Consider the following 16,996-nt stretch of genomic DNA (forward strand, 5'->3'; position numbering starts at 1 on the left):
GCAACTCCTGTGTAGCCAGGATCTACAGCTTGACCGCCACAAAAACCCAACCAATGAAGGTCAAGTTTGTCCCGGGGNCCAACTACTTAACGTAGACAAAAAAGGCCCAGCGTACTTTGCGACAGATTTTTTTCAAGCCGTTACAAAATATGATTATGAAAGTTTAGCGAGTGGCCAAGTAATTATAGTGGGGGGTAGGGGGGTACATTATTGGCCTCCACTTGATCCCGTATAAATTACACTGTGATCGGAAACGATTGTAGAGCGTACAGGGTGGTGCATTTTAAGGTATTTTTATTGAAATAAATTCGAGCATACTTACCTGGATTCAAGCCTGTTATTGGTTGGATTGAAACAATCAAAAACTACTTAAATCGATAATTAAGAACCTGTACCCTGTAGATTCACAATTTTCGATTCATAAACTATGTAATACCCTGAAGAACTAACATGGATGTAAGCAAGGACAAATTAAATGATTAATGAACCGTCTTTGAAATCATTATTCGATAGGTAGTAATTAACAGTGACATTTTAGCAATGAGGTCCTGGTGTTGGTGAGATCACATTCATTCAAATCAAAATCAAAATTATCTTTATTTGTGTAGAGTGTAGACTAATTAAATTAGTACTTACAAATCGTCAAATGCTCTTGCATTGTTTGGTTTGGGCAGTATTTTTACAAAAGTAATGATGTACCTAATGAAATCACCATGCAAACAATAGTTTACAAGTACAGATGAATAAAGGAACTCGCAGAGATTATCAAGCAGTAATATTTAACATGTTGTAATCAAGACTTACAGCAAAAACATCAGCCTGTGCCCGCCGGTCCCCTTTTCATTCGAGCATATTTTCATAAATGCAAACATTCAGAAAGAATTTCCTTCGAAAGCTCATAAATATTTCCCACTTTTACTGCTACCCTCAAATTCGGGGCATCCTAATTTGAGCTTTAACCTCTACATGTAAAGTTGGAATCACTTTGTGTTGTGATAGTCATAAGCGCGTTTTAAAACGGATCGGTGGAGGGGAGAATTAAAGATTAATCCCAATCTCCAATAAATATCGGAACGAATTTTGTCCGAAATTGGAATTGAAGAATTTGGACTTATTTGGGATCCATTTGGTAGATGAGGTGTTTTTTTCGCAGATGAATTATGGAAAAGCGGAGATTTAGTGTCCACTTCGCAATCGAGGGAAGGGCTTTTTAAAGGATTAATTACGGGAACTAATGAAGAACTATGCGTTTTTTCTAATTTACTTGATGGTGTTTTTGTTAGGGTTAAGATTGAAAAGGATTAGTTTTTGTTTTGATTTTGAACTTAATTTCAGTGTAGGTAAATTGGAGTAAAGTAGAAGACAATACAAGAGTTTTCACAAACATTACTATGAGGTCTCACAGTGCGCATGGACGCACAGGGTGACACATGAACCAATCACAGAGCTCTATTCAACGCTGTGCGTTCGATTTGCTGCTTCACTTAAGCAAGCATCGTTTGTGAATACGGGCGTAAGATTAGGTAGACCTACTTAGGTAAGAGAGAAATACCTTTTAACTTCTTTTGACTCGTATCCAATATCTATACTTATAATAAATCTGTAGAGAGGTCAATTCTGTACATTAAAGATATTTTCAAAATAACTATCAGGGGGTGATTAGTGATCGATACTGATGCCAAAAATGCAATCAGTAAAATTTTTGTCTGTCTGTCTGTCTGTCTGTCTGTCTGTCTGTCTGTCTGTCTGTCTGTATGTTCCTTATAGAAACAAAAACTACTCGACGGATTTTAACGAAACTTGGTACAATTATTCTTCATACTCCTGGGCAGGTTATAGGATACTTAGAAATTCCCACGGGAATGGGAATTAGCGGGAAAATCGTTTTGTATGAAAAATCTGAACCGCTTAAGTTAGACGCTTGAAATTTGGCATGCAGGTACCTTAGTAAACTTGAAGCTTAGTTACAAAAGGATATTGCAAAATTCCCACGGGAACGGGAGTTAGCGGAAAAAAACATTTGTATGAAAAAATCTAAACCGCGTAAGATAGATGAAGGGGGTAAAACGGGATCCACGCGTACGAAGTCGCGGGCGGCCGCTAGTTATTCAATAAATTAATATCTCTAGATTATGTCCCATTTGCTGAAAAAACAAGTTTTCTTCCGTTTTCAGGCTCTATATGGACCACAAAATAAATCATTTCAAGTCATACCACTCGTATTAACCCACATTTCCTTATCTTTTTATCGTAAGAACTAAAAGCTTTGCTAGCTTTCCATATGAAGGATAGTGGAATTAGCAGTTACTTAGCCATTTGCCGATGTATGGAAGCGGTCCAACGTAACCGCGAACATTTTGGCATGACATGAAGTACCTATAAGTCAATGGGACTAAGTAATATTTTGAGTGTTTTCGTTAATTTATATTACACCCTTTGCGGGACAAAAAATATGTCGATTTAGAACCGTGTCTGAAATGCTCAGAACTTTATTAAATCTTAATATTATATCCACAATGAGGGTTTTCGCGAATGAAAGATCCGTGAAAGGATGTGGATGTGGGGTCTGACTGCTGCGTGAATGGTGGATTTTGACATATCTGTCAATTTCATGTCAAAAATAACCAATCATGTAGCATTTGGACATCGCGTCTACGTATTGCCATCTGGCGGATTTTTCATTCGCGAAAACCCTCATTATTTCATTATGGTGTTACATTACAAGTTTTGTATAGTCAGTCAATAGACACAGGCATTTTTTAAATGTATTTCAATGAACATTTATTCAAGCAGAAGTGAAATGTCCTCAGAATCACTTATCCTTCACTTTTTCAATCGAAAATAAGTTTAAATCTAATCATTCGAGATTTAGACAGTTCAGTGTTTATGTTAAATTCGTCTTTACTAGTCAGAAAGATGGACATTTTTATTGGGACTCGGACTTTAGTTTTAAAAACTCTATAATATTTTTGAATCTATTAACTACTGTTCTTCAGGTGAGTTGCGTTACGTGAGTTAATTTTGATTCTACATTACAATAATCACTTCTACGTCACAAAACAAAAGTCCTATAGTGCCTTCTATTTGTAGAAAGAAACTTCACTATAACCACGTAGTAAATAACCGGCGTGTTTTAACCGCCCGGCGCCGGCAAGACGCGCGTGCGACCGCCGCCGTAAATTGCAATTTGGGAATTACTGCCATGTAAAGATCGACGGTTTTGGTCTGCCGATGTAGAGCTGAAAATGTATAGACTGGCCTGCTTTTTCAATTCTAAGCCAGAGATAACTATGTGAAGCAAAAATATACATAAAAGGTGTAACCTAGTGGGAGGCCGCCACTACGTCTTCCGGCCCGTGGTCACCACTCAATAACTTTTCTGCCCCAACGCTGTGCCCTGCCCACTGCCACAGAAATACTAAAGTTAGGAGGTATTGTCACTTCAACGACGTTAAACCCGTTTGCCCCTAATTCCAAAACACCTTATTTTTAATGTCAAAGGTTTCGTAATTATAACTACTCAATTTTATATTAGGTACGGGTATTCTCTGTATAATATATTTGGATCCCATAGCAAAAGCGCCAGAACAAATAATTATAATTTAAAATACTGCCCCTTCTATCCATTCCCCTGTCTACTCTTTTAACACTTCCGGCCACATCCTGTCACGTTCAGTAACAACATTTGCTAATCGTCTCGTACCATTATCCCCACTCCCCCCTTGAACATACGAAGTGGCCAAAAAGAGTATGGTTTTGTGAAAAGATGGTAATGGGATTCGGGGAGTTGCTACTTAACGTACACATTGTATTTTCATTGGGTAAAATATTGAGATTTTTGGGACTGGCAGTTTTTATAATTTAAGCCCTATGATAAAGGCTAGAGGCATAAGTTTAGATAATTACCTACATTGTTATCATGTAATAGTGAATGGTTATTTTTCTTTATAATATTTTGTCGCATTAATCTGATGACGATGATGAAGGTCGCAAAGGGAAGTACTTGGGTGCGGGCAGTACAGGATCGGTTGTCTTTGAAATCCTTGGGGGACGTCTTTGTCCAACAGTGGACGTCATTTGGCTGAAAATTTACACGGATATTTTCAGAGTCCTGCACTAAGCAGACAAGTATGCAGAGTCGACAGAAAATTAAACTGTAATCTACATCAATAGATTATAAGTACATAATTATAAGTTATTATAAGTTATGTTTAATTAACCATGAGACATGATTTCGGTAATAAATATTATAGTCAGTTATGCTGCAAAATAGCTCCTATTTACAACTTCATAAATATGATAACACAGTTTTTAATTTGATGAGCTGTCGTCGTTCTGCTATGACGGTGACGACCATAGTTTTGTATAGGTTCTTACTCATAGTTAGTTCCAATATTAATATTTATTCTAAGGCAAGTAGTAGTTCTTATGTAGTGAGTAATATAAACCCCTTGTGTAAGCCTTTGAAATAAACCTAATTGATTCATAATTACGCCATAAAAACACCATCAATTGCAACTCCGAGCCATCGAAACAAGTGATTATCGCTTGTTCTACAAACTAATTTCGCAAACAACAGCGCCTTAACATTAAGAGAACGTCAAACAAATTCAATTTGTCCCCCTCCCCTTAGGGGGTTAGGGGGTAAGTGCCAGTTAATTGACAAGATTTACGGGGCGGTTTCGGCTAATGTCTCGTTCTAGATTCGTCCACGAAAATATGGTGTTAGTTGATGCTAGTTGGATGTTTGTTTTATACTGAAAATGGTCGTTTTGCGAAGTGTATTTATAAATGTATAGCTTCTGTTAATACTTAAAATATATTAAATTGAGTATAGGAACTAAGTTTTAGGTTCTCGTCAATAGATGGCACTGTAGTGTACGCATTGATAAAACTCAATTAGATTCGATAAATTAATGTCAACGTAAAGTTAGAACAAAAAGTCAAATACGTTTACCTTCATGAAAGTCTACATATTGATATTTACCCAAGACTCATCAAGTAGGTACCTAGTATCACAAAAATAATTTTATAAAATCTTGCTCCAAAGTATTCAGTGTCTCAACTAGAATTTTAATGACAGTTTAATTTTTCAAAATCGAAGATTACAATAAAAAACAAATGACAAAAATTTCTCTCCGGCGGGGAATCGAACCCCGGTCTCCCGCGTGACAGGCGGGGATACTGACCACTATACTACCGAAGACTGTGTTAGCATGTACAAAATTTTAAATCAATAGTTTATCGCTACTTGATGAGATAAAAAAGTAGTTCGCAAGTGATAAAGAAATTGATAAGGTTTTTTTATTGTTATTGTGTTGTTAAACATTTTGCTAGTGTAGAAAACTGCAATGTAACGTGATTGTAACTTCTTCTACTTGATTGGTTCCTTTTGTAGATTAGTAAAAAAATGTTATGCGTTTAATAATAAATAAATAAATAAATAAATATTTATTTCAATCACATTGGGATCATATTAGTTAAGGTTAGTTTACATTAAAATTTTAAATTAAATAAATCAATAAAATAATCCAACATTACAATTTACATATTACATTAATTTCAATAATAATTTCAATAATGTCATGGTTATTTTAAATTAGGCAGCACATGAATCATGCAACAATGATTCATGTACTGACAGTCAAAACGCTCAGAGAATAGCCTCAGGATACTGTTTGAGCTCCCCCAGGTCCGGCGCACCAGGGATGCGCACCTTTTTCGCATCGTTGTGTAAAAACAATCTACGCCGAATTCGGCAAACATCCCGGACGCGCTACAGAACCGAGACAGCCCCAACAGCACCCTGAAGGCATTATTGAACTGGACACGCAAGGCACTGTACTGCTTTTTAGTGTAATTTATCCATAAACTACTCGTGTATAGGGACGTACAGAAAGCTCTAAAGAGAGTGATTTTAACATCCACTGAGCAGCGAGCAAACCTACGGGCAATCATATTTGCTCTCACAGACAGTGCCCTGCGCTCCCTTTCAATATCCGCATCATCCTTCAAATCAGAGGTCACTAGATGTCCAAGGTATTTAAATTGTTCTGCCTTTTTTAAAGGCTTAATGAGTCGGTATTTTTTCCGTTCAGTAGCAATTCATGGTGCCTTAGTTTACACAGGTGTTCAGAGTAAAGAGTAGAGTTTAATTAACTTAAAGTTTGGTTTATCTATTAATAGCCAAAGATCTTCAAATACTAGTGGAACAAAAAATAAATATTTTAATATCTTGTAATAAATTATTTACATATTATTATTATGTTGAGCTTTAGGTACTCGAAAGCTAGGTTTCACGCTTTCTATTTTAGTAACATTGCGTTACATATTTCATATTTTGTACTTAACATATTATAAAAATAAAGCCTACTTTATTTAGATTTATTTGCTTTATATAATAAGAAACTCAACAGCATTTAATATTAAAATAATAATAAAAAAAATATTCACCATAACAGAAATATGTACAAAGTGTTGCAATTTATGCAACTTACACGGTTGAAAACATTAAATAAATTAGATAGATATACTCAACTCATACCTGTTTTCACCATCAACCCCTAATTTTTAAGTGACCCCTATGAAAACAAAATGCCTGTTATGTGTCACCATAGGGGTCACTTAAAAATTAGGGATTGATGGTGAAAACGGGCACTGAATTTCATAACTATAAAGTTATGGATATGTTACGGCTAAAGATAGTTGTGAACATAAACTTAAGATTAGCCGGCTAAACTTAAGTTTATCTTCGAGAAGCAGCTAAAGTTCGATAACATGTTAGTTTGCGTCGTGATATTCCATCTTTAGCCGGCTAATGTGCACATTAGCCAAAACGAAACGGCTAAAAATGTATTCGATGGGCGCGCCAGGCCGGCGGAGGGCTTGAGGGAGCGGTGGGGAGACAACGCGCGCGCAGTTTTATTTTGTAATTTTAAATACCTACAGAAGATTCTGTAATGACCAAATGGTTCCTTATTATTTTATTTTAATGATTAGGTAGATATTGTTTTAAGTAATAAATATTTTGTTATTGTAATAATTGTAATTTTGAATACCTACATAGGTACCTACATAAAAGTATGTGTAATGAAAGTGATTATTTCTTAATAAAGTTTTCGTGTCAAAATAGTAACATTGTTTCCTTTTCCATTTCCTTCTACATTTTTAGCCAGGGGTCTGCGGTTACACTTAAGTTTAGCCGGCTAAAGATAGAAGAAACTAACATTAACACCTCGTCGAAGATAAACTTAAGTTTAGCCGGCTAATCTTAAGTTTATGTTCACACCTATCTTTAGCCGTAACAGATATACAGGGATAACCCTGGCATCATCTAGATTTTCTCAAAACTGACCGAGCTGTTGAGTTCTGAGGATCAACTGACCAAACTATTTAGACTAAACGACTCTAATGGCCATCATGTTTATGGAGACTGAGTGTAATGGCTATCATATTTATGGAAACTGAGTGTAATGGCTATCGCGATCTCAAACGACTCATAATTAGTTGGTGTTAATTGCTGGAACGACTGAGTAGGGATGGAGGGTCGTTAGGCATCAGCTGTTCTGGTGGACATTATTGTTGTTATTGTTTTAAACTATAATTGTCAGTGTTATTATATTTATGGACTAGCTTCTGTCGCCGCCCTAGGTTTTGCCCGTATGAATTCGGTTTTAATTTTGTACTGAAAGCAGACATTTTACTTTCAATATTTTCTAACCGACTGACATAGCCCGATGGATTAGCAAGCTAAAGTGGCAATGGGCAGGGTACATAGTACGCAGAACTGACGGCCGATGGGGCAGCAAGGTTCTGGAATGGAGGCCGTGTACCGGAAAACGCAGCGTGGGACGTCCACCTACAAGGTGGACCGACGACATCGTAAAGGTAGCAAAGAAGCGCTGGACACAGGCCGCTACCAATCGATCAACATGGAAAGCATTGGGGGAGGCCTATGCTCAGCAGTGGACGTCCTATGACTGAAATGATGATGATGATGATTTTCTAACCGTTCACCATTGCTTGTTTGACACTGCTTGATATTTTAAGCACAGTGCATCTATGACATAATAATAATATTAGCAATGAAAATAAATGGTTTGATATTACAAGTTTTTATTTACTTTACATGTCTAGTGTCGTCAAATCTTGCAACTTAAAATTGATCCACTTCTCGGTTTCCCAATGAGCTGAAATTTTGCATGCCTGTGTAAGTTGGATGACAGCGAAATATTTTTTAATAACCTTTTGCCATGTCAACCTTTACAAAACATTAAAAACTGTCTCCAATAATAATACATATTCCTAAAAATATTTAATCTCAAACTTTTCTTACATAACAACAGTCGTTTATTAATATCGAGTTATTTATTGAAATAATAAACAGTGGGTGAACTTTTTTAATCGAAACTTGGCTTCATTCGTTCGGTGAACAATTTATTGTTTTTAATTCAGGTGCCCGATAAAGAGGTGTAAGCGACTCCGCGGGAAATCACTAGTGAGCTATAAAATTAATGTTTAGGTGTTGCACTCGCTTGAGGCGGTGTGGGCTTCCAACTGTCGATAACAGAAACAAGAAAAAATGTATTTTAGAAAAATATAATTATTTTAGGAATGTTGCTGGCATCGACTTGTGAAGCTTCTCACTCTCTCAAGAGTGAGATGCAGAATTTGTTGTCATGTCAACAGTCATAATTATCTATCCATGCTAAACCATCAAATAATGTTAAAATGATTTAGGGTGGATTCGACCAAACAAGAGTAAATAAATATTAATCTCAGAATAGATCGTCATTTATTCGACATTTTGACTACATTTTGATTTACTTAAATACCAAGAGTTATTCTCGGATAAAAGTTTGATCGAATTGGGCCTTAAAGACCTAGGTTTTGAATTAGTGCCTAGTAAAAATATTAGGCAGCAATAGAAAAACTATTGTCTTGTGTCTAGTTATTTATTTAGAGCCCTAAGTCTGTCACTATAACTACAAGCATTCCGGCAGTTGGAGGTAAGCTAGCCAGTTCCTCTGTGGTTGAGGATTCCGGGTGATGTTCGCTTCCAACCTTCGGTTTGATCATCATTTTCCACCAGTTGAGATGCAGGCCAAAAGCTTCCTCGTTGTTGATAAAAAAGAAAATATTTTCATTTGAGGAAGGTTTTAATCTTATCGACAACTCGACAAATTTTACACCTACCTCATCCCTCGGACCCCTGTTTCGCAGCGTCCGTTAATTCTACAAGTTTTCCAATAGCCGCCGATACACCTGTGTACCATGTTTATTGTATTTCACCTTTCATTCCTGCTTTCTTCCTCTAAATCCATTCCTATCTCCACCACATAAGGTTCAGTCACAGCCCCAATGGGTCGAGGAAATGAAAGAAGCAGGGTGTATTTATGTTTTTGTAACGAAATTATTTGCGGGCTATTTACAGGTTGGAAATCTGAGATTGTTTTCAATGGAAGGTATTACAGATTTGTTTGCGTTTTGTTATAATTCTGTTTGGATATTTATCCATCGACAACAATCTTATTCGTGGTTGAAGTATGGAAGAAAAATTTCAGTTAGCTGCAATATTTTTCTGTCTCTAATACATTTAATTTTTTGAACTCTAGCAAAACTCTATGCTATGTAGTAAAAGTCTTGAAATCGTGATTGAATATCATGTAAGTAATTGTTGTATTGAAAAAGAGTTCGACAATACATAATGCAAGGAGCTTAAAAGCTCATTGTTGGTAAAATATATATTTTTAAACTTCATAGTCTAGCTCACTGTTTGTCGGCAAGTACTTACTTTAAAGTGTGCTTTTGATTTCCGTTCGCTTATTTCAACCACTAGGAGTTTTCCAACTTTGAGTGACAAAATATGTTTATTAACCACTACTTTGTTTTGTTACCTACACTAATATTAAAAAAGTAAAGATTTCAATGTTTGTTTTTTTTTGTATTGAATAGGCTTCGAAACTACTAGACCAATTTGAAAAAATATTTTATCATTAGAATTCTACATTATTTTAAATGAACATAGGTGGTACAAAGTTCTCCGGGTCAGCTAGTTATTATTTTAGCACTTATTTCACTGTAATGTAGGGGAGACCGAGGAGAGTTGTAACAGAGGAGAGTTGAGACGTTGAGGATTATTTTGGAACTTATTAACTATCAGCAAGCTCGCAACAGCACGTATTTGTTAGTTCGAGACTTGAACTAAAAACGCGCACTGCTACGAGCTCGCTAGTAGTTAATAAGTTTTAAAAAATCGTCAATGTCTCAACTCTCCTCGGTCTCCCCTACCACTCTACTACTGTAAGAACTACTCTCTTAAGTACTATACCTGTAATAATAATTTTACTAAGCACTTTGTCGTTATTTTACTCTAAATATTTGACACTAACTACTTATTGGCGTTACCCTTGATTAAGATTTTACAAACACCCATTAAAAAGGTGTCATCTCAAAAATTAAATTAACATCGCTACATTAAATGAATAGAATAACGAAACACTCAATTTCATTTAGCCGAATGTTTCAAAACTGAAAGTAAATGGAGCGTTATAATACCATTTAATTTATTTAATAATAACGGTCACGGCGTTGTCAATACAGGGGTGTATGGCACCCCAAATAATATAATTATGGCACCCTCGAGTCATTGTAGGGCACGGATGATTTAATTTAGTTTGTTTAGTGATATTAAGGCGATTGATTTGATTTAGTGCTCGCATTTGGAGATTAAAAACTAACTGCTCAGATGGTGCAGTTTGCGAAGTGACGAATTTAACACGGTTTGTAGGGCGAGTGAGTGTGATTATTTTGTCAGATACGTCATTAGTTAATATTAAAGGATCAAAATTAATGACCATAAGTTTTAATTTGATCTCAAGCACTTTAAGCCGTATATTGCAGCAGTATATTGTTGCAGCCATTAGCTATAGTTAAGAGAGACCATTTTTAAAATTAGTTAAAAAATAGACAACCCGGGTCTGAAATAAATCATTACTTAACAGTGTGATACCTTTTTTCTTTAATTAGGTACCCATGATAAAGTTGACAGTACCTACTTACATGAATAGAGTCGGTGATATAAAAACATACTATTTGTTCATCATTAATGTTAGTTTGCCTTAGTTGAAATATATTATTATAACACGTTCTCTATTGCATTTACTTAAATTCCAAACTTTATTAAATAAATCCTTATCCTCACACTAGCATAGTCACCCTACCAAGACAAACAACGGAAACATCCCAAACGTTGCTATCAGCTTCCAATATAAAATGTTCACATGAAATATTGTGTACAAAATGGAAACGTAAATTCATGAAAGTTTCATTCATAGATGTGGCACGTCCGCTCGCTGCGAAGTCCGAATATCGTGTGTGTGCAACAAAAACACGTGCGCAAGAGGGTGGGGAGGGCGTGGCTTAATCTCTAACAGCCAATCAGAGCGCCGCATTTGTTTTATGTCTCTATCAGCCGCTAGCGGCGTCCCGCTCTATATCGTAGATTACGGGAGTCGATTCTTCATTCCTGAAGCTCTGAATCTATTTTTTTATTGGCATTTAAAGTTGGAGCTCGCGAGTATGGAGGCCGCAATACGTTCTCCGAATTAAATGTGGTGGGAGTTCCGATGTAATAAGTTCGTTATGTGCTTTTTGTAGAGATAAAATTTTAAAGCTGTTGATTTTAGCTTTCTAGCCGTCTGTTTGAGTTTGATTCCATTTCATATTAAACCTGTTTCATTGCTACTTAAATACAAACATTTGAAAATGAAAATTATTTATATGATAATATTAATTTGTTCTTTTAATTAACGTCCTACATAATCCCTTTATTAAATTAAAGTACTTACAGACAAATTGGTAATTTGTCGCAATAATTTAATCCTTCTTTAAATTAAACGGTGGTGGATTAATCAAAATTAAATTTTGTTTATCCAACTCCATCACACACGTAATTAAGATTTATTCGTTGTGAATAAAGTTTAAAATTGTTTGTGGGGATTGAACAAAAGATGTCCCTATCATAAGCTTATAATAGACCGATGATAAAATCGGGACAAAGCAAAGGTGTCCCTAATTGATGTCGGGATGAATGGCCAGCGCACCCTTTGTAGGGAAGAGGGTGAGGTGGGGCCTCACTGCAGGCGAGCGAAGGTCTGTATTATGAAATAGAGCACGAAACTATTTAAACACGAGCATAGATTATAAAAAAAAACATTTTAAAATAATAAATTAAGTACTACTGCATGGGCACTGATACAACTCGATGATGAAATCCTCTTTAAAATAGTTTACTTGTTATTAATTAGGATTTCATACCATTTTGGATAACAAAACGTTGTTTAGAACTTTGTCTTACCCTTAAATAAATATTACCCCTAAGTTTAAGTTGCTAATTAGGTGTACCTACCAACCTACAAGACAGTAGTTACGTTTTAACAGTAAGAAAAGCTTACCCACTGAACTTGGACAAAGGCGTTTTACCTTTGTTAGAGTAGGGTAGTGTCTCAGTAAAGTCCAGTTAGTATTAAATAATGACGAAGAAACGTTTGTCGGAGTTCAGTTTTTGAGCCTCTTTCTCATATGGCTTATAATTATTATAACTCTAAACATGGCCAGCTTGTCATTTCTTGATTTTAATCTTGCCCAGCCCCGTATTTTCTTGGCTATCAACTTGGCTAGTTACGTCTTTTCTTAGCTTTAAGCTTGACACGACTTTTTGACATATCTCCCGCTCACACTGAGGCCCCACCTCGTCCTGTAGTGCGGTATTATGTCACATCCGGCCGGTACAAATCGTTTACCCGACTGCGTCAATAGAAGGGAGTAATTGATACCCTCAATGGATTTTGACTTTTGTGCGGCAAACATTGACAGTTGATAAACGTATGTGTAGGCACATCAAACTATACATTTTTGTTGGAAAATACCCTGTATTACAACACGTTAAGGTGCCACAGTATTTAGCTTGATGTGCTACAATCCGTACATAGTCTAGTTGCAACCCTGTATTTAAGCTTTATTGGCATTAATCTTAGCTATAGTTGTTGACTTTAACTATTAATTGATTACGTAGTGTGCGCTCATTAAAATGTATGAAGCTAATTTTAAAAATTAATGTGTTTCCCACATTACATAAATCATAGAGGCAGTGACTTGCCTTAGTTTTATTTCAAGGTAATTTGAAATCACCGATTTTGATCAATGAAATAGATTTTTACATCCTGAAGACAGGTTGACCTCAGATAATAAAGGCTTTTCTTTCTTTGAAGACAGGTTGATCTGTGCAAGTAAAATGTTTTTTTTTGTTCTTTCTTTGTTAAAATATTTTTCTAAAGAGTGTATGTATAGTATGCTCTACAATTGACGGCTTGGAAGATGCTTATGTTATACAGCATGAGCTTTAGCTTGACGAAATGTAACTAACTTCTTTCTCTATCAACTCATAAAAATTACATCCAGATATAGAAAAGATGCTTTGGACTGATTTTTAACTACCACTGATTTTCCTTTGCTTGAAAAATTTAATAATTGACGTCTGATAAAATGGCCAAGAGTTCATTGAAAGGAAGAAAGAAGCAGAAAGAGGTAACTAATATTGAGGAATCAGCCCTCATTCGATACCACAGTTAATTAGGTACTCTGTTGTTGAAGTGAGGAAAATAATCCTAGAATTAAAAAACAAATCTATGACTACCCCAATAAGCTTCCATAAACCATCATCAAAAAAAGTCAAAAACTAGGATAAACTCTGTGGTCATATTTTTCGAGCATAAATTGTTCTGAGGCAGTTTTTTGTATGGGTTTGGTCATTTTTTGTATGGGATTGGTCATGAATGGACCGGATACCGAGTTTCTTTAATTGATTTCGGTGTTTTGATGGGATGTGTGAATGGAGTCTCATTTCCTATGACTTTGGGGATGGAACTGGTTTGAGGCGTGTATTTAATATTTTTTTATATTTTATCTTGATCTTGTAACGTGTTTTTGATTCAGATTAAATAATATAAAGAGTCAGTATGTAAAGTAGATTTAAGGGGCAGATATTAAATTAAAAATTAAGATTGTTACATAGAGATAGAGTTTTATACATACGAGGAGATCAGATAATTCATTCATTTACAGGAAAACATAGCTGTGAATGGTCGAATTTCAGCATTTAGTACACCAATGATTGAATCTTTTCTTGAGTACTTACTGATTTACATTTTTAAGTTCATAAGACAGACAGAGATAACTAAAAAATACGGTCACGAAGTTTTGTAATAGTAAAAAATAATCTACTTAATACAAAGTTTAATGAAACTTGGATTAAAATTTATTGTAGTAAGTACTTTTTAAAATTAATTGACTGGTACATATCAATTAATTTAATACACCAATATGTGGTAATGGAGCATAAAATCTACACGATCTCAGAACCCCAGCAGATGTCTCTAATTCAATGGGTGTTTCGCTTCCTTCCGACCTCGAGTGCCATTCACGGCGCTGTCAATTAATAAAATATTTGTCACATAAATTATACGACGACAAACGATCCTTCCGGCCATTATTGCTATTATCGTTTCAAAATAAACTGCCTTATTATATCGCATAATAGTTTTTAGCGCGGACGCTAGAGGGGAATGCACGCGCGGGGGGACCGCAAAAACTGCACCCGACTTAATTATAAAGAGACAAGAAGCGCCATCAAATAGCGATTCGTTAAATCTACGCTCTCGTGTTAACACCACGAGCAGTCTGTCTCTATCTGGCTGATACAAGAAGGAGCGAGAGGAGCGTATTTCTGTGCGTGTTTCATCTTTGGGCGGCGTCAGCGATATAAGGTTTAGATTGACTGGGCGTTCTCAATTCACTTTTTTGTTTGCGCCCAGGAGCTCGCTTTTCATTTGGTGTCGCGGCGCGCGAGTGGTCGAACGTTCGCCGTTCGGTATTCGAGATGTTTTAATTTGCTGGAGCGTGTGTTCGGTTTGTGACTACGAATATGTCCGAATTGCGTGGTTCGCCTCCGATGTCGCGGGGTTTGGAGGGTGGTTTTGGGGCTCCGCTGGCGGCACTGAGTTCTTTGGCGGAGGCGCCTCCTCCAGCGCCGAATCCTCACGGGATTGACCATATACTGTCGCGCCCAGCAGTGGGATCTAACGTGGGTGCTGGGCTGTTGACGCCTCGGTTGTCTCTTGCGGCTGCGGCGGCGGGGATGGCGCACTACCTTCAGCACAAGCCGCTCTACTGGCCTGGCTTCCAAGGGCTGGTCTCCAATCCGATGGCGTGGAGAGACCGGTTGCAGTCTAGTGAGTACTTTGCCTTTATACCAACCATAAATCCAAGGTATAGCTTGCCTATAATGCAATGAATCTATAAGAGACATAACAGGCTTGTTGTTGTAATGATAAAAGTCAAATGTACACAAACTTTGACATAGTCGTAGCGGTGTTAAAGTTTTAGGATTAGGTGTTTTATGTTTAGTTAATTAATTAAACTTATTGTTAAAAATAGTAAATTAATTTGCAACTTTGAAAAAGACATCAACGAGCTAGAAGTCTTGAAGATCAAGATAATAACAAATTATTGACTTTTTTAATGATTTATGAAACAGGTATTGAAAAACACTTGTTGTATTTGTAACTTATAATACGTAATTTAATAACCCCGTTTGTTAAATTGTAATTATGACGAGATAATGAGAAAACATTTGGTTAAATAAACTTATTGACACTTTTTATGCTAAATAAGGTATAAAATCAATAAAACTTAAAAGCTTAAATGGGAAAGAAAACCAATACTTAGGTAATAAATAAAATACGCAAGCTTTAAAAAGCTCGCTTTGCCGCCCGCCCCAGCCGCCGCCGCCGTCGGAAAGATAATACCTACGAGTTTAAGTTCAATTTGTAATAAGTAATTGTGAGTATTTTGACTGGTCAACAATATTTTATGCAAAACATATTTTATTGTCAAGTAATAGATAACAAGATAAAATTCTAATAAGGTATTGTCATTGAAGATAAAACATAGTTTTATTAATTTACGTTAAAGTTGGAATTGCTTAACAATGAACAATTGCCAACTACAGCTTACATTAAAAAGCCAAAAACGATTTATGATTACATAATTTATTTGAATTTTTACATACAAATAATTTTTAGTAGAAAGAAACTCATGTGGCGGTCATTTTTAAATAAGGAGGGGCTAATTATTAATTAAAAAAAATAAAATTAAAACAAATATTTCATCCATTGTTCACGATTTTCTATTAACAAATCAATAAAATTAAATATTACACCAACCGGCCATTGTGGAAATCATTGGGTGAGGCCTATGTTCAGCAGTGAACGTCCTATGGCTGAAATGATGATGATGGTGATGATGAAATATTATTGTATTAATAATAATAAGAAAATAAATGAAACTGACTCTGATACTTATTCTTATATTATCATGACATTTTGTTCTGCAAATAAAATTATTTGATTTGATTTTGATCAATTAATATAAGAAACGTGAATTTGTTAGCTCAGGTTGTTGTTATCGATGAATGTATGTATATGATATTTTACATTGTGATATCTTGCCGCGCTGTTGTGTAGAGTCGGGCCGACGGAATCTGCAATTCCTATACGAGTTTGGGTTTGCTCTTTTATTATGTTTTTATTAAGTAATACAACTCGAATAAAAATACCGTTAGCGGTATTTTATAGAAAATATACTTAGGTATATTTTCATTTGTTTTTTTTATTTTGCTGCGATTACAAAACTCAAAAACTGCGATTTAGAAATTAAGTTAGGCATATAAAATACGAAATGTGTACACGGTTATAGGCACGTTATTTCAGAGGGTACGTCGTGTCAGTCCATTTATGCCATAGCGGCTTATTAAGTTTGACAACCTTAATTGTAACCAGTTCAGTGCAGCTCTATCAACTGTTGTCTGTGCATTGCTGAAGCTAGCGACCTTTCAATCCCTGCTGATGTTAAAATATAACAAATTCAGAAAGAATCT

The 16,996-nt window shown here is 35.7% G+C and overlaps 1 protein-coding gene and 1 non-coding gene across 3 annotated transcripts in view; one reads left to right on the plus strand and one right to left on the minus strand.

Moving 5' to 3' along the window:
- Positions 1-5,134: 5,134 nt before the first annotated feature.
- On the minus strand, positions 5,135-5,206 carry TRNAD-GUC (transfer RNA aspartic acid (anticodon GUC)). Its single transcript has one exon. It is a non-coding gene; the product is annotated as a tRNA-Asp (tRNA).
- Positions 5,207-14,893: 9,687 nt separating this feature from the next.
- Positions 14,894-16,996, plus strand: part of HGTX (HGTX homeodomain transcription factor) — a 60,310-nt gene continuing 58,207 nt past the window's right edge. For both annotated transcript variants that reach the window (XM_028309001.1, XM_028309002.1), the window contains exon 1: positions 14,894-15,290. In XM_028309001.1, coding sequence (XP_028164802.1) covers positions 14,984-15,290 — 307 coding nt within the window. In that variant the 5' untranslated portion in view covers positions 14,894-14,983. The remainder of the gene's footprint in view (positions 15,291-16,996) is intronic.

The sequence above is a fragment of the Ostrinia furnacalis genome, unplaced genomic scaffold (assembly GCF_004193835.3).
Source record: "Ostrinia furnacalis isolate ACB-3 unplaced genomic scaffold, ASM419383v2 OfSCF2585, whole genome shotgun sequence".
NCBI classification, from domain to species: domain Eukaryota; kingdom Metazoa; phylum Arthropoda; class Insecta; order Lepidoptera; family Crambidae; genus Ostrinia; species Ostrinia furnacalis.